A 19,072-nucleotide genomic window follows, 5' to 3' on the forward strand; every position below is an offset into this window, starting at 1 on the left:
TTAAATAGTGTTCTCTGACACTGCACCTTTTTCTAATGAATCGCAAAATGTGTAATAGTGCCCATACTGTCTCCTCTGGATTTTTAAAAAATGTGTAGATGCAATCTGTCCAGCACGGGTTTTATCCTCTTTATTTTATTTTGTGTCTCCACGTTTAATTTTGTGGTTGTATCATTTCTAATCTCACCCTCTTATGTCAAGTACATCTGATCTGTCTCCCTGGTAAATACTGAAGCAAAATAATATTTCATATCTCTGCGATTTTGCTGTGGTTGCCTGTGATTTTTATCCTGTGTTTAACACAAATAACTCTCCAGTTCTGTTAGCGTATTTGCGCCAATTTATATTTTGATCCTATGCAGAGCACGTGACACAGATATAATTATCCTCATTTTTTTCAACCTAAAGAACCAGTATTGCACAATATTAAATCACTTAAATATATCATATACTTAGAAAATGTTAACCAAGGGGAAAGTTTGGTAATGAGAGCAGAGGACTGCTCATTGAAGTCAACTTTTTGAAATGAATGTTCAGAATTTTAAGTGGGGAGGACTGTTGCAAAGTAAACGCTGACTTGGTTGAAACATTTATTTTTAATTGAGTATCTAATTCAGCAAGGAATAAAGCAGTGTAGGCTAGGTAGGGGGCTCTGAGAGGAAATGGTCTTTCCGAGTCCCAACACCTCTCAACGGACAATGTAGTGAAATTAAATTTATTTTCCACATTGATGCAGTAATAATTGAACATCTTCCTAATTCATGGTCTGGCCCATTGTAAGCCTTTTCTCCAGATCTCATTCTGTAATCTCTCTCAGTTTGTCACAGATCTCTTGTTTGCATCTGACACAATTTAAGGTCTTGAATGCATTTCCTTTCTTCAAGGAGCAAATATGTGGCACTACTAGCTTTATAAGCAGGTCTGGCAGCATTTATAGAGGGAAACAGAGTTAACGTTTCAGGTCAGTGACCCTTCATCAGAACTGCATTTCTCTGCTTCTCTCTTCACAGATGCTGCCAGACCTGCTGAGTATTTCCAGTATTTCTTGTTTTTCCAACACAATATCTATACTTGCTTGCTCGTAATTTAAAATGCCTCATTCTATTGTACTCTTCATGTGCAGAGTAATGCAACTTATTGGAGCGCATAGATTATTGCGTGTCCATGATCCCCATACTGCTGGTCTGGAGCACCATTTTGCAACCACCTATAGTAACAAAATTGGAGAACTCTGGGTTAGTTGTAATTGCTGCTTGCTCAATGGAGATTACAATGCGGGGCATGGAAAATAGATTAAAAAGTCAATGTTTCCATCTTAATTGATGCTTTTCTTCAAAAAAATCAAATTTAAATGTGTAATTTTGACTAGTGTAGAAAACATTTAATTCAATTTGGGTATATCGCTTAACCTTGTGCTTTTACAGTAAGCACTCCATAATAGTTAGAATATCTTGAAAAAATGAAGGACCATGAATAACTAGAGAAAATGCAGTTGTTTTGATTTTCACATAACTATTTGGTGCAATAACCTTAAACAGATCTGTTTTGGAACATGAATGACACTGGGGATTTGCATGATCTCTTCCAGCTGTGATTCAGTATACTTCGTAACTTGCATTTTCTCTGGGATTCAAGTAGTCCCTTGCTTTCACAAAAACACAACTGTAGGTAGTTGGCCGTTGCTAACCTTACTAGGTCAATGTCCTTATTTGTGAGTTGGATGAACTACACAAGGTTACTATTATCCACCTTTTTTGCATAATGCCAGTTTGGCTACATCTTATAAGTTCGGCTGTATGTGTTTGTTTAAAGTATAAATGTGCATCTTGACAAAAATGTGCTTGTTTAACATACTATGGGGTGCTTTTTCTCCTCTGAATGAAGTCTTAATATGGAGAAACTTAACTGATTTAAGATTTTCCTTCTTAAAAAGGGATAATTCTAGCAAAAAGTGAATTTTAATCCTGCATTTGTAACTGATCTGGAATAACAGTTTACCATGACTGAAGTACAAGCTTCACCTTTGATCAGAGAAAACAGTGGGGAATTTTTGAAATATATGTCTCTAGTGCTTTATTTTAAACCTCAAAGCATGTTTGTTTTTAACTAGTGTGGGCAATAAGTTGTAGATGAAAATGATAAATTATTACAGCTGTATTCAAAATGTATTTATTTCACAGCCCACTGAATAACTTCATTTTGCCTCTGTGTCCATCAGCTGTGCAGAAGCCACTTGTACCTGCACTGCTGCTTAACTGGAATTCAAGACAGTGTAGATGAATAATGTGAATTTTGGGATTTGTTTCATGTCTGTATAGTTCACAACCAGACTGTGATGTAATTACTTATTTATCGTGGGTCCCTGTCTAGATTTTAACCAGGAGAAGTTGCATTGCTGATATCGCTGCTGCATTTTTTTAATAGTACATTAACTCAGGAACTGTAGTTACTTTGGGTGTATTTAGAGCTATTTTGTTATCAAACTGCAAAAGCAAGATATTTAAAGCCCACAGTGCAAGTTTCCAAATGAATGTGTATCGACAGTTATTTGATTTTTCTTTCTTCCACAATCTAGTACGAGGTTCTAAACCAGGAAAAAATGTACAACTCCAAGAGAATGAGATCAGAGGCTTGTGCCTCAAGTCTCGTGAAATCTTCCTCAGTCAACCTATTCTTCTAGAACTTGAAGCTCCGTTGAAAATATGTGGTGAGTAGCTTTACGGTCAGTTATTGCCTTGTTCTATGCTTACCTTAAAAAAAAAAATTTAAAACTCCATAACCTCATTATCTCTTATGCTGAATGGTTTGTAATTTGTACAAGTCAAAATATTTGAATACTCCATTTAGAAGCAAAGTATTAATCCTGCCACTCTAAATTTTAATTTAGCTCTATATAATGTACTTTTATATATTGTGCCTACACTTAATTAGAGCAGAGTGACTCATTGACATGAAACCTTAATGAAAATATTGGTGTTTTCATTAAAAAGAATGCCATGTTTTTCATTTTTAGTTAAATGAGGGAGTTCAATCTGACTTTATATTGCAGGGTGTGCAAATTAAGTAGCCATTTGTACAGAAAATTGCTAAATTATTTGTTTAAATCCTTTAAAGGTGGTGAGAGGTTTGTGTAAGTCTCTTTGGAGTATCATTTGAGGCATGGATAGCATCTTAGTAAGTATTCCAGCAGATGGGTTGCTGTGTAATGTGGTCAGGTTGCAGTGTGTGTCTGCCATGGTTCTATATTGCCATGCTGCTAGTGGCTTTGGGAAGAGCCTTTATTCTTGAAATTCATGAAAGAATAGTATCAATGGTGTAGGGTGTGCATCCAATTTTTTAAAAATTCATTGATGGAATTATCATTACATTGGTCCTCCCTTTGCACATGTCTTGATGAAATGCAGATTCAGCTGTGGATGTGTTAGCTAGTCCTATGTGGGTAGGCATGTAATGCAATTTTTTTCTGTTGCAACATTTAGGCGTTCAACCCCAAAGTGCACATACAGGAAATTGTGGTTTTGTTACTGCTCCTGTTGTACTTTTGAGAGGAAATGCAAGTCATGTGATTTGAGCATTTGCATTCAAGGCTCAAACAGTGCACATTACTACTGTTAATCATGTGACTAGGAGCAAATACATCACTACTTTTTCTCCCCTAGCCCGACAATGGCCAGGTTGTTCCTCGTCTTTCCTTTTTATCTCCTACCCTTGCCAATCTAATGGTCTTTGTTCTAAATGTTTAACTAACCACTCTAACTGTATTCCATGTTTCATTCTATTGCCTGGTGTATTATTAGTCAATTATTCTGACAATCTTTTCTTTCCCCAGGTGATATTCATGGCCAATATTATGACTTACTTCGATTGTTTGAATATGGTGGCTTCCCACCAGAGAGCAACTACCTGTTTCTGGGAGATTATGTGGACAGGGGAAAGCAGTCTTTGGAAACTATCTGTCTCTTGTTGGCTTATAAAATTAAGTATCCAGAGAATTTTTTCCTTCTGCGTGGAAACCATGAATGTGCCAGTATAAACAGAATTTATGGATTCTATGATGAATGTAAGGAAACCTTTCCTACTTTTGCATAAACAGTCAAATCTGCATGACAATTTCTTTTCAATTCTAATGTACTTTGAAAATCCTGTATGTTCTGACAACATTGCTGAGTCGGCAGTCACATATGAGTGACTAAAGCTACTGTCTCTACTTTTAGTGCTTCTTGTCTCAGCAATGCTCATGTAGTGAACTGAAAGCTCCAAATGGAAAAGGGACATCCTCTCCTGTAATTAAACTAAATCGGAAGGGTCATTTTATTTATCCCCCTTCAGCCCTTGCACACGCCTTCATTTTTGGGAAGTTTATTGTGGCATTGCATAGCTTATTTTAAGTTAAACGTGCAATCTATATTTTCTTTGAGCTGAACAATTATTCCATTGACCCATTTTGATTCTAAATCTAGTATGAGAAAGTGAATGTTGGGAAGATGAGAGGGGCAGTCTTTGAGCTTCTCAAACTAGTTAAAACAGTGGCGCTGAGGTATTCGTAGCTCCGTATTTTATAGTTTGTGTGAGGAATCATTTGCTTGTATTTGATTTATGTAGGCATTTTGACTTCAGAGAATACTTTGGGCTCAAACTAAAATACTTAGTTCATTTTGTGTTAAGTTGATTGTCTGCATATTTGAATTTGTACCTTGTAGCATTCTTAAAGTTTCAAATTAATGGTAAAAATAGCAAACTCAAAATTGTGCATGATCTAGTTCCATTTTTAGCATGTGATCTACTTGCATTCTACTGTATCTTTCTTGAGCTTTATATTTAAAATATCTCTAACTCCTTCAGTTAAGGAAGATGGATGTGAAAACTTTTTTCCATGACTGCTGCCAATTGCATTCTACAGCTACATTTGGAAAGGCTTTGTTAGTATTAAATTGATGAATGTTGGTATAAGATTGATGGATGATTGGTGGTGGTCTGCCAACTTTAAAAAAAATTAACCAACTAGATGGTATCACTTTGCTACATTATCTATGTCAGTATGTTACTTCCATTTTTGTACTTTTTTCAATAACTTTCAGTCTCTTAAATTGTAAATTTTTTTTTAAAAAAACCTCCTCGTCTTCAATCTAGTATTTTTGTTTTCGAAATAATGTGCAAATAAAAAGAGCCATTATGCATTTAGGCTTGTAACTTGGAAGCTGTTTCTCAGATTTTCTTTTTTTAAACATTCCTCTTGAGACACATTATTTCTTCTCTTTCCCCTTGTTTTCTAGGTAAAAGGAGGTACAATATTAAATTGTGGAAGACTTTTACAGACTGTTTCAACTGTTTACCTATAGCTGCCATTGTGGATGAAAAGATATTTTGCTGTCACGGAGGTATGTATAATTCAATTTAGGTACAAGTTCCTATTTCCTCTTTGAGGCCTATGATTTTTAAAAGTAACTTTAATGGTTGTATAAACAGCTGTGGATAGGTTATTTTGGTTAGTTCATTTACACTTTTTCCTGATTGACCAAATGGACAAAGTTTTAAAAAGGTCTATTTAGAACTGCTCACCTAGTAAAAATAGTTAGAATTTTATAGGATATGGAGGAGAGTAAAAAATGAATATTGACTAACTTGAAATTTTGGTGATTTTTATCAGGTTTGTCACCTGATCTTCAGTCCATGGAACAAATCCGACGAATCATGCGACCCACTGACGTGCCTGACCAAGGACTTCTGTGTGACCTCTTGTGGTCTGATCCAGACAAAGATGTATTGGGATGGGGTGAGAATGATCGAGGTGTCTCATTCACATTTGGAGCAGAAGTAGTTGCAAAATTCCTCCATAAACATGACCTGGATCTGATCTGTAGAGCCCACCAGGTATGGCATGGATGTTTTATTTTATCCCAGCCTGAATTTACTATTTTTTTTTTTAAGGTTCAGACTTCTGGGACCAAATTTATTTTGTTAAATCAGATGGCGAGATGATTATCTTGTACTCACTTTCTATAATGCAGAGAAGTCACTTAATTTCAGTTAAATCCACACTTTCAGAAATCCAGTTATTTGCTATTAAAATCGTTGATTCTGCTTTTAATACAGACGTACAGCTTCTGACTGGATATTCACCAACTTAAGTTGATTAAAATACATGCCAATTAATTATCACCTAGCCTGCCATTTACCCTTCTCTACTATAGATATAAAATTCCAAGATGGCTTCTGGGCTGGAAGCTCCCTTGCTGTTCAACTCTATCCATGGCCATCTGCTCCCATCCCTAACGTTTTCTCCCCCAATCTGCCCTCTTAAACTGTTTAAATTCCCCTGGCTCTTTAAATCAGTTCATTTTAGCCCTATCTAAAAGTTAACAGTTAGTTTAGTGTATGTTACCTGGGCCCACTGCCCTCCCCCAGCCACACCTGCTCTTTGTTTTCTCAATGAAATTGATCCGGATGAAACTGACGAGAACAGCTGCCGATACTTTAATCTCCGATCCTGCTGTCTTCACAGTCCAGAGTGTCTGCAGCCACGGCATGCGGTAAGTCCATTGAGGTGAAGAAGGAGCTGCGGGACCCGAGAGAAGTCCTGGGAAAAGGTGCCCCGAACACCCAAAACATCCACGAACGGCCCCCCCGGCCGCAACTTCAAAGCGCCCGCGGGAGATGGCTCGGAGAGCATCTGCAGCGCACTGTCGGCAATGCTGCATGCCTTTATTTAAACCACTGCAAAAAAAAAAACCCTTAACAAATGTAATCACCTCTAAGTCTGCCAAATGATGCTTCACCTCCCGAAGGACGTGGATGAGCTTTCCGGACGTCGATGGTGGGCACTGAGGAAATTGCTTATTACCTGCACCAGATTCCACCCCCCCCCACCCCCGTCCCCTTCCCTGCTCCACCCTCTCAGCTCACCCCCTCACAACCCCGTCCCAGCCCGCCCCCCCCTCGCACCATCTTCACCCCGCACCCCCTTCCCCTGCACCCCCCCCCCCACCCCCTCCCTCTACCCCTCCCCCTTGCATCCCCTCCTCCCACCGGCACCATCCTACACCTGTGTAGGGGCCCCAACAACCCCACTGCCTTGTGGGCGTCTCGGGAGAGACCAAGGCTAAGGGAGTAAACCCTAACAGAAAATCCGGAGCGGAACCCCGTAGGCGGTCATGTGTCACCTTTGGCATGTTTCCGGCAGTTCCTGCAGCCATACTGGTGCCAAACGTCGTGTCCTGCACTCCTTTGGACCCCACCAGAAAGGCCGAGAGGGGGGTTTTGACGACTGGGCAACTCTCAACCTCCATAAATTTGCCCAGGCATGCGCCATGGAGAGGTCACTCCATAGTTGCCTCACAGCGACTGAAACAACACGGAAGGCAGCAGTTACGGGTTATAAGTCCAGATAAATTGGCGTAGAAACTGGGCGCCACGGGTTGCCTTTGTCGGTGGGAGAGGTCATTGCACCTCACTGGACAGCTACCGCCCGCCTCAAACTGGGCAGCCCCCGGTCAATAAGGTTCTGTCCCGCCACAGTCTGCCTGCTTCAATGGGTGCTTGGAGCTCAGGGTCATTGCCCGAAAGGTGGACTGATACACCGCACCAAACAACATGAAAAAAGGAAAGAAGGTACCAGCCCTTCGCTTTGCAAGCTGGAACGTCAGAACTATGTGTCCTGGCCTGTCGGAAGACCTTACACAAATCAACGATTCTCGGAAGACCGCCATCATTAACAACGAGCTCAGTAGACTCAATGTGGACATTGCAGCACTTCAGGAGACTCGCCTCCCCGCGAGTGGCTCTCTAGCAGAGCAAGACTACACCTTCTTCTGGCAGGGCAGGGATCCTGAAGAACCAAGACAGCATGGAGTGGGCTTCGCCATCAGAAACTCCTTGCTCAGCATGATAGAGCCTCCCTCAAATGGCTCGGAACGCATACTGTCCATCCGACTGCTCACCACCTCTGGTCCAGTACACCTACTCAGCATCTATGCTCCAACACTCTGTTCCGCACCTGAAGCTAAAGACCAGTTCTATGAACAACTCCATAACATCATTAGCAGCATCCCCAACACCGAACGCCTATTCCTGCTGGGGGACTTTAATGCCAGGGTTGGGGCCGACCATGACTCATGGCCCTCCTGCCTTGGGCGCTATGGCGTTGGAAGGATGAATGAGAACGGGCAGAGACTGCTTGAGTTGTGTACCTATCATAACCTCTGCATCACCAACTCGTTCTTTCACACTAAACCCTGTCACCAGGTTTCATGGAGGCACCCAAGATCACGTCGTTGGCACCAGCTAGACCTCATTGTCACAAGGCGAGCCGCCTTAAACAGTGTTCAAATCACACGCAGCTTCCACAGTGCGGACTGCGACACCGACCACTCCCTGGTGTGCAGCAAGGTTAGACTCAGACCAAAGAAGTTGCATCATTCCAAGCAGAAGGGCCACCCGCGCATCAACACGAACAGAATTTCTCACCCACAGCTGTTACAAAAATTTCTAAATTCACTTGTAACAGCCCTTCAAAACACTCCCACAGGGGATGCTGAGACCAAGTGGGCCCACATCAGAGACGCCATCTATGAGTCAGCTTTGACCACCTACGGCAAAAGTGCGAAGAGAAATGCAGACTGGTTTTAATCTCATAATGAAGAGCTGGAACCTGTCATAGCCGCTAAGCGCATTGCACTTTTGAACTACAAGAAAGCCCCCAGCGATTTAACATCCGCAGCACTTAAAGCAGCCAGAAGTACTGCACAAAGAACAGCTAGGCGTTGCGCAAACGACTACTGGCAACACCTATGCAGTCATATTCAGCTGGCCTCAGACACCGGAAACATCAGAGGAATGTATGATGGCATGAAGAGAGCTCTTGGGCCAACCATCAAGAAGATCACCCCCCTCAAATCTAAATCGGGGGACATAATCACTGACCAACGCAAACAGATGGACCGCTGGGTTGAGCACTACCTAGAACTGTACTCCAGGGAGAATGCTGTCACTGAGACTGCCCTCAATGCAGCCCAGCCTCTACCAGTCATGGATGAGCTGGACATACAGCCAACCAAATCGGAACTCAGTGATGCCATTGATTCCCTAGCCAGCGGAAAAGCCCCTGGGAAGAACAGCATTACCCCTGAAATAATCAAGAGTGCCAAGCCTGCTATACTCTCAGCACTACATGAACTGCTATGCCTGTGCTGGGACGAGGGAGCAGTACCCCAGGACATGCGCGATGCCAACATCATCACCCTCTATAAAAACAAAGGTGACCGCGGTGACTGCAACAACTACCGTGGAATCTCCCTGCTCAGCATAGTGGGGAAAGTCTTTGCTCGAGTCGCTCTGAACAGGCTCCAGAAGCTGGCCGAGCGCGTCTACCCTGAGGCACAGTGTGGCTTTCGTGCAGAGAGATCGACTATTGACATGCTGTTCTCCCTTCGTCAGATACAGGAGAAATGCCGTGAACAACAGATGCCCCTCTACATTGCTTTCATTGATCTCACCAAAGCTTTTGACCTCGTCAGCAGACGTGGTCTCTTCAGACTACTAGAAAAGATCGGATGTCCACCAAAGCTACTAAGTATCATCACCTCATTCCATGACAATATGAAAGGCACAATTCAACATGATGGCTCCTCATCAGAGCCCTTTCCTATCCTGAGTGGTGTGAAACAGGGCTGTGTTCTCGCACCCACACTTTTTGGGATTTTCTTCTCCCTGCTGCTTTCACATGCGTTCAAATCCTCTGAAGAAGGAATTTTCCTCCACACAAGATCAGGGGGCAGGTTGTTCAACCTTGCCCGTCTAAGAGCGAAGTCCAAAGTACGGAAAGTCCTCATCAGAGAACTCCTCTTTGCTGACGATGCTGCATTAACATCTCACACTGAAGAATGCCTGCAGAGTCTCATCGACAGGTTTGCGTCTGCCTGCAATGAATTTGGCCTAACCATCAGCCTCAAGAAAACGAACATCATGGGGCAGGATGTCAGAAATGCTCCATCCATCAATATTGGCGACCACGCTCTGGAAGTGGTTCAAGAGTTCACCTACCTAGGCTCAACTATCACCAGTAACCTGTCTCTAGATGCAGAAATCAACAAGCGCATGGGTAAGGCTTCCACTGCTATGTTCAGACTGGCCAAGAGAGTGTGGGAAAATGGCGCACTGACACGGAACACAAAAGTCCGAGTGTATCAGGCCTGTGTCCTCAGTACCTTGCTCTACGGCAGCGAGGCCTGGACAACGTATGCCAGCCAAGAGCGACGTCTCAATTCATTCCATCTTCGCTGCCTTCGGAGAATACTTGGCATCAGGTGGCAGGACTATATCTCCAACACAGAAGTCCTTGAAGCGGCCAACATCCCCAGCTTATACACACTACTGAGTCAGCGGCGCTTGAGATGGCTTGGCCATGTGAGCCGCATGGAAGATGGCAGGATCCCCAAAGACACATTGTACAGCGAGCTCGCCACTGGTATCAGACCCACCGGCCGTCCATGTCTCCGTTATAAAGACGTCTGCAAACGCGACATGAAATCGTGTGACATTGATCACAAGTCGTGGGAGTCAGTTGCCAGCATTCGCCAGAGCTGGCGGGCAGCCATAAAGACAGGGCTAAATTGTGGCGAGTCGAAGAGACTTAGTAGTTGGCAGGAAAAAAGACAGAGGCGCAAGGGGAGAGCCAACTGTGCAACAGCCCCAACAAACAAATTTCTCTGCAGCACCTGTGGAAGAGCCTGTCACTCCAGAATTGGCCTTTATAGCCACTCCAGGCGCTGCTTCACAAACCACTGACCACCTCCAGGCGCGTATCCATTGTCTCTCGAGATAAGGAGGCCCAAAAGAAAGAACTGCTCCCTCTTATTTTAATGTTGGTTTTTTAGTTTGTCACAGCCACGGTTTCTATAGTTACGATGATGTTACATGAAGGCTGTTACACTGCTTTTAATTTGCATCTATTGCTCAGGTTTAAGACTTTTTTCAAGTTTTTTAAGTTACTATAGTTGCTATTGGGTAATAATTGGGGATTTTCAACTACCTTAATATCAACTGGGATACAAACCGTGTGAAGGACACAGAAGGGACAGAATTCTTAAACTGCGTTCAAGAGAACTTTTTTAGCCAGCACATAACAAACCCAACAAGAGGGGGGCGCAATTCTGGATTTAGTCTTCAGTAATGAAGCTGGGCAAGTGGACGAAGTAACAGTGGATGACCCTTTTGGAGGTATTGACCATAATACAGTGAGTTTTAGCATAATTATGGAAAAGGATAAAGATAAAACAGGAGTAAAAGCTCTAAATTGGGGGAAGGCAAATTTTAAGAAGCTGAGTGGTGACCTGGTGAAAGTGGACTGGATACAGCTACTTTGAAGGAAAAAATCAGTGGCATACCAGTGGGAGGCATTCAAAATCGAGATTCTACACAGTGTGGGCATGTCCCCACAAAGATAAAGGGTGGTGTTGCCAAATCTAGAGCCCCCTGGTTATCTAGAAGCTTGCTGGGTAAGATGAGCTTTTTTTTTCTGCTTTAAGATGATTTCAAAAATCTTAATACTTTGGAAAGCCTAGAGTATAGAAAGAGCAGGGGTGAAGTAAAAAAAGAAATCAGAAAAGCAAAGAGAGGACATGAAAAATTATTGGCAGGTGAAATCAAGGAAAACCCAAAGATGTTTTATCAGTACATTTAAGAACGAGAGGATAACTAAGGAAAGGATAGGGCCTATCAGTGATGTACAAGGGAACCTATGCGTGGATGCAGAAGATGTAGGTAGGGTTTTTAGAGTTTTTTGTCTCTGTCTTCACAGAGGAGAGGGTTGATGTAGACATTGTAGTTAAAGAGGAGTGTGAAATATTACATGCAATAAGCATAATGAGAGAGGAAGTACTGGAGGGTTTGACATCCTTGAAAGTGGATAAATCGCCAGGGCCGAATGGATTGTATCCCAGGTTGTTAAAGGAAGCCAGAGAGGAAATAGCGGATGAGCTGAGAATTATCTTCAAATCCTCACCAGATACAGGTGAGGTACCAGATGATTGGAGGTCTGCGAATGTTGTACCATTGTTTAAAAAGGGTCCGAGGGATAGGCCAGTCAGCCTAACCTCTAGTGGGTAAATGGTTAGTTTATCCTGTCCCTCAATAGATTCTGTCACTTGGGCACCGATTAATCAGGGATAGTCAGCATGGATTTGTTAAGGGAAGGTCATGTCTGTCTTCCTCAAAAAAGTTAGTAACATGAAGGATTAATGAGGTTAGTGCAGTGGATGTGGTCTACATGAATTTTAGTAAGGCATTTGACAAGGTCCCATATGGCAGAATGTCATTAAAATGAAAGCCCATGGAATAGAAACATAGAAAATAGGAGCAGGAGTAGGCCATTCGGCGCTTCAAGCCTGCTCCGCCATTCATTATGATCATGGCTGATCATCCAACTCAGTACCCTGTTCCTGCTTTTACCCCATACCCTTTGATCCCTTTAGACCCAAGAGCTATATCTAACTCCTTCTTGAAAACCTACAATGTTTTGGCCTCAACTGCTTTCTGTGGTAGCAAATTCCATAGGCTCACCACTCTCTGGGTGCAGAAATTTCTCCTCATCTCAGTTCTGAAAGGTTTACCCCTTATCCTTAGACTATGACCCCTGGTTCTGGACTCCCCACCATCGGGGACATCCTTCCTGCATCTACCCTGTCAAGTCCTGTTAGAATTTTATAGGTTTCTATGAGATCCCCCCTCACTCTTCTGATCTCCAGCAAATATATTCCTAACCGATTCAATCTCTCCTCAAACGTCAGTCCCACCATCCCAGGAATCGGTCTGGTAAACCTTTGCTGCACCCCCTCTATAGAAAGAACATCCTTCCTCAGATAAGGAGACCAAAACTGCACACAATATTCCTGATGTGGCCTCACCAAGGCCCTGTATAATTGCAGTAAGACATCCCTGCTCCTGTAGTCGAATCCTCCCGCTATGAAGGCCAACATACCATTTGCCTTTTTTACCGCCTGTTGCACCTGCCTGCTTACCTTCAGCGACTGGTGTACGAGAACACCCAGGTCTCGCTGCATACTCCCCTCTCTGTTTATAGCCGTTCAGATAATCTGCCTTCCTGTTTTTGCTACCAAAGTGGATAACCTCACATTTATCTACATTATACTGCATCTGACATGAATTAGCCCACTCACTCAACTTGCCAAATCACCCTGAAGCCTCTCTGCATCTTCCTCACAACTCACCCTCCCACCCAGTTTTGTCTCATCTGCAAATTTGGATATATTACATTTAGTTCCCTCATCTAAATCATTAATGTATATTGTGAATAGCTGGGGTCCTAGCACCGATCCCTGCGGTACCCCACTAGTCACCACCTGCCATTTGGAAAAAGACCCATTTATCCCTACTCTTTGTTTCCTGTCCACCAACCAATTTTCTATCCATCGCAATACACTACCCCCAATCCCATGCGCTTTAATCTTGCATGCTAATCTCTTATGTGGGACTTTGTCGAAAGCCTTCTGAAAGTCCAAATACACCACATCCACTGGCTCCCCCTCATCAACTCTACTAGTTACATCCTTGAAGAATTCAAGTAGATTTGTCAAGCATGATTTCCCTTTCGTAAATCCATGCTGACTCTGCCCGATTCTACCACTGTTCTGCAAGTGCTCTGCTATAAAATCTTTGATAGACTCTAGAATTTTCCCCACTACCGACGTCGGGCTGACTGGTCTATAATTCCCTGCTTTCTCACTACCTCCCTTTTTAAATAGTGGGGCTACATTAGCTACCCTCCAAACTATAGGAACTGTTCCAGACTCTCTAGAATCTTGGAAGATGACCACCAATGCATCCACTATTTCTAGGGCCACTTCCTTAAGTACTCTGGGATGCATACCATCAGGCCCTAAGAATTTATTGGCCTTCAATCCCATCAATTTCCCCAACGCCATTTCTCTACTAATATTGATTTCCTTCAGTTCCTCTCTGTCACTAAGCCCTGTGTTCCCCAACATTTCTGATATGATATTAGTGTCCTCCTTTGTGAAGACAGAACCAAAGTATGCATTTAGTTGGTCAGCCATTTTTGTTCCCCGTAATAAATTCCCCTGTTTCTGACTGTAAGGGACCTACATTTGTCTTCACCAACCTTTTTCTCTTCACATACCTATAGAAACTTTTACAGTCAGTTTTTATGTTCCCTGCAAGCTTGCTGTCGTACTCTATTTTTCCCTTAATTAATCCCTTGGTCTTCCTTTTGCTGAATTCTATACTGCTCCCAATTCTCAGGTCTGTTGTTTTTCCTGGCAAATTTATATGCCTCTTCCTTGGATCTGGTGCTATCTCTAATTTCCCTTGTAAGCCATGGTTTGGCTACCGTTCCCGTTTTACTTCTGCGCCAGACAGGGATAAACAATTAAATAAAAGCAAAATACTGCGGATGCTGGAAATACTCAGCAGGTCTGGCAGCATCTGTGGAGAGAGAAGCAGAGTTAACATTTCAGGTCAGTGACCCTTCTTCAGAACAATTGTTGCAGTTCATCCCTGTGCTCTTTAAATGCCTATCCCTGTCATCCCTTTAAGTAACGTTTCCCAATCCGTCATGGCCAACTCGCGCCTCATACCTTTGTACCGGCGAATGTGACAGGTTGGATCCAGAATTGGCTCAGTGACAGGAAACAAAGGGTAGTAGTTGACGGATGTTTTTGTGAATGGAAAACTGTTTCCGGTGGCTTTCCACAGGGCTCAGTGTTTGGTCCCTTGCTGTTTGTGGTATATATTAATGATTTTGGACTTAAATGTGAGAGGTATGATTGGGAAATTCACTGATGCCACAAAAATGAAGAGGATAGCCGTAGACTTGAGAAAGTATCAATGGTTTGGTTGAGTGGGCAAGAAAGTGGCAAATGGCATTCAATCCAGAAAAGTGTGTGGTAATGCATTTGGGGAGGGCAAATAAAGCGAGGGAATACACAATAAATAGGAGGATGTTGAGAGGGGTAGAGGAAGAGACACCTTGGAGTGCATGTCCACAGGTCCCTGAAGGGTGGCAGGACAGTTAAATAGAGTGAAGAAGGTATATGGAATGTTTTTCTTTATTGGCCAAGGTATAGAAATCAAAAGCAGGGTTGTAATGCTGGAATTGTATAGAACGCTGCTTAGGCCACAGTTGAAGTATTGCGTACAGTTCTGGTCACCGCATTACAGAAAGGACAAAATTGCTCTGTAGAGAGTAGAGGAAATTGTTGCCAGGGCTTGAAAGTTGTAACTATGAGGAAAGATTGGATAGGCTAGGGTTTGTTTTCCTTAGAACAGGGGAGGCTGAGGGGTGACTTAATCGGTGTACAAAATTGAGGAGCCTAGATAGAATAGACAGAAAGGACCTGTTTCCCCTAGCGGAACACAGAGATAATGTGATTGGTAGAAGGATTAGAGGGGCCGTGAGGAAAACCTTTTTCACCTAGAGGGTGGTGGGTGTCTGGAATTCACTGCCAGGAACAGTGGTGGAGGCAGAAACCCTCAATTCTTTTAAAAGGTACCTGGGCATGTGCCTGAAGTGCTGTAACCGGCAAGGCTATGGACCAGGTGCTGGAAGGTGGGATTAGATTGGGCGGCTAGTTTTTTTTCGGCCAACACGGATGCAACGGGCTGAATGGCCTCCTTCTGTGCCGTAATTTTTCTATGGTTCTATGGATGGAGCTGTGGACAAATTCATAATTATTTCATGTCCAATACACACTCTTTAATGTGGCGAGGAAATCTTGATCTGTCATCTAAGATTTTCTTTGTTTCTATTTCAATGAAGAAGCAGCAAAAATTGCTCCTGATTTATGTAATTTGAATCTCATGCTCCTGAAGAGTTCAGATTGGTACAGTATCCTGCAAACTGTACATGAGTCTTCTCTGGTTTACATTGAGAATGCAATAATTATCTTTGAATTTAATCAGAGAAGATTAGTGTTGGGCTCAGGAGTGGGATATGCACTAAATGTGCTGTATTCAGCTTCTGCATTCAACAAAAGCTTGATCCACTTACTGGCTAAACATTTGGAGCTCTTAATTTTAAGTTCAACATGGAAGTGAGGAGGAGTACTATTTAAGGAATGTCAGGAAATTGTTATGCTGTGCTTTTTTTTTTTTGGATCAAACTCCATGCTTCTGTCCAAATTTTGTCATTGCTTTACATAGTTGGCAATCTTTATTGAATCAGTTGGAACAGACAGTTTAACTCTGCTACTTGCTTGTTTAAAAAAAAATACTTGTCCCCTTATACTGGCTACTTCTGTTCATTTGATTCAAATAAAGCAGTTGTATTAAAATTGCAAGGCTTTTTAGTACCATTTAAATTATCCAGTACTTTGAATTGAAAGATCTTTGAATTAACAGGAACTGCATCATTTATATTTGCTTTGTGAAGTCTGTGCATGGAGTTGATATCCATGTTCACTTTATTTTCATTTCTGAAACAGGTTGTAGAAGATGGGTATGAGTTCTTTGCCAAGCGGCAGCTGGTGACTTTGTTCTCTGCACCCAATTATTGTGGGGAGTTTGATAATGCAGGTGCTATGATGAGTGTCGATGAAACCCTGATGTGTTCTTTTCAGGTAGGAGGAACCTTCAGATTTGTTATAAGGTAGATTTTTCTTTTGGTCCTGCAAACCCAGTTCATGGGATGGCTATGGGTTTAGTTTCTTTTCCTCAACTAAGTACCTGATGGCCAAATTATTGTGAAGTTCTTGGAAGACACTAGGCCTCTTCATGGGAGAAAGCAGAGGGAAAACATCAGTGATGAGCAGCCTGCTGATGGTGCTCCAGTTGGATTGAAGATCTTGGCCCTCTGCTAACAGCTCAGCCTTGATGCGCGCAAACTGGTTACCAGAGTTTTATTTGTGCTTTGGGGTTTTTTGAGCTGTCTACTGGAAGCCGCAGTAGAGATGATCATTGTACTTCAATACTTGAACTTTTCAATAGGTGGAACACATTTACCATTCACGGTTAGGCAATTTTCCAAGTACTCTGCACATGTGCAGTGTGCTGAAATTAATCTGATGTATGCTCGTGTCATTTTGCTCAGCCTTCACTGTCCAACAGAAAATGACTATAAAAAGGATTTCAGAACTGTGTGTGTGTACTACTATCTGCTAATATCAAACACTAAATGCATTTCTGAAAAATCAAAACTTTGTTTGCAGGCAGTGCTCTAAAGTGGAGTAAAAATGCAAAGAATTGACTTATCGCCCCAATGTGAAAGCAAGTGTTAATAATAGTGTTCAAAAAAACTACGGTTGCAAACTTCCCTGATCGAAACATTGCATCAGATTTAATTTTTGGGCTGGAGGGTCAGGGTTGAGCGAATCATTCTGCTTAAATTTGGTATTGTGCATAAAGTATTAATAGCTGTAACACAATTAAGACCTTTTACAACAAAATGTTGAACATCCCTGTGATAAATTTGCATTGTCTGAATCTGCTGAAAATTCAGTTTCGAATTTTGATTTCCCTAAAAGACCTAGAAAAATAATTAAGCAAATAATCGCAAAATTATTGAAAAGTAGCTATTTTACTATTGCAAATGCTTTAGAAAGTTTAACCTTTTTTTTGAAAGTTGTGGAAAAATTTCACACTTTTTAAACATTTACTTTGTTTAGATTTTGAAACCAGCAGAGAAGAAGAAACCTAATACAAGCCGGCCTGTAACACCACCAAGGAGCATGATCACAAAACAAGCTAAGAAATAAAACAAGGAACTCTGGCATTGCCTGTTTGGACTTGTATTATACCAGTTTCTCCATTTTTAACTTTTTTCTTTGTGTAAAGTGTATCTGTCAGCTTGCTTGGATTAGATTACTATTTGTTGACTTGTGGTTTATCTGCTGTGATATACTGAACCATGGTTGCTGCCTCAAAACAGCAAACCTGTCTGCTCCCCCTGAGATGGAAGAATATTAGTACTGTAGCTCTCTAATCTGCATCAGGGCTCCTAATTGTTAGCATTAGTTGCTAGCAATAGTGTGTGCTTGACTGCTGTTTCTCAGCAAGCTTCAACATGGGGGGGGGGGGGGGGGGGGGTTGGGGGGGGTGTGGGTTGGGGAGGTAATGGCGGGGAATAGATGACTTGTAGTTGACAGAAATTTAACATTTTTGGTACAGTTCACGAAAGTGTTGTAAATGCCTTGTAATGACAGTTATGGGTTTTCCTTTTTTATTTTTTTAATGACCTCATGAGCTGGTAATTGACCTTTTTGGGGAGAAAAAAACTCAAGTGTAGGAAGTGGCATACTGTTTATAAAACCTCAAGTTATAGTTCAAAAAATTTTGTACTTTCTCAATGTTTTTATTTAGAGGAATGTCTGCTTTTTTTCAAGTCTACATGTCTGTCATGTAAGCAGCTGTTGTATAGATGTCATGATTAGAAGAAGGATCTGCCTCTCCACTCTGCCAGCATCACTGAAAATGACGTAAATTTGATTAAGCACACTTCCTGTACTGTATATTTTAAATGATGAAATAAAGCCATTATTTTACATTTGGCATTTTGATTTATTTTGAATTTGTCACATTGGGATCTTGTGTTTTATAATGGCAGACAAATGGGTTAGTTAACATCTGGCAAAGTTGGTGGAGAACAGATTGAGACATAGCTAGCATAGGTTATTGAACTTGAAATTGTATTTGTCATTCAGCCATTCTTCTTTTGGGATTGGGAGGTTTTTTTTGTCTTCCTATGCCATGTATCATCCCCGGCCTTGAGGCCAAGCAAGCAATCTGTTCTCAGGCTCTACGCCATTATATAATTGGCTACTAGGCTGTGTGACAATTGTTTGGAATGCTCAATATTTTAACTTCCTCCGTGCTCCCTCCCCATAATTTTATGGTTAAGAGCTTGCAGTTCTAAACTTTATTTCAGATTCCTTACAGATGAAGGACTTTTTTTGTACCATTAATTTGGCCAATATCCCATCGGTGAAAGGATATTGCACCAGTTTCCCCCTCCCCCTTTCCTTATACTACCCCACAACTTGTAAGGTGAAGGGGCTACTAATAATTTAAAAAGGTCAAAATGCTGCTCTACCACTGTTCTCCACAA

The 19,072-nt window shown here is 42.0% G+C and overlaps 1 protein-coding gene across 2 annotated transcripts in view; it reads left to right on the forward strand.

Annotated features, from left to right (window-relative positions):
• ppp1cc (protein phosphatase 1, catalytic subunit, gamma isozyme) overlaps positions 1-18,054 on the forward strand; it is a 31,882-nt gene extending 13,828 nt beyond the window's left edge. Inside the window, exons 3-8 of one of the 2 annotated variants that reach the window (XM_068054964.1) lie at positions 2,576-2,707; positions 3,830-4,060; positions 5,274-5,378; positions 5,648-5,871; positions 16,455-16,589; positions 17,634-18,054. In XM_068054964.1, the coding sequence (XP_067911065.1) occupies positions 2,576-2,707; positions 3,830-4,060; positions 5,274-5,378; positions 5,648-5,871; positions 16,455-16,589; positions 17,634-17,723 (917 nt within the window). In that variant the 3' untranslated portion in view covers positions 17,724-18,054. The remainder of the gene's footprint in view (positions 1-2,575; positions 2,708-3,829; positions 4,061-5,273; positions 5,379-5,647; positions 5,872-16,454; positions 16,590-17,633) is intronic. The other variant, XM_068054965.1, reaches the window with a different exon arrangement.
• The last annotated feature ends 1,018 nt before the right edge of the window (positions 18,055-19,072 follow it).

Source organism: Heterodontus francisci, chromosome 23 (assembly GCF_036365525.1).
Source record: "Heterodontus francisci isolate sHetFra1 chromosome 23, sHetFra1.hap1, whole genome shotgun sequence".
Classification (NCBI taxonomy): domain Eukaryota; kingdom Metazoa; phylum Chordata; class Chondrichthyes; order Heterodontiformes; family Heterodontidae; genus Heterodontus; species Heterodontus francisci.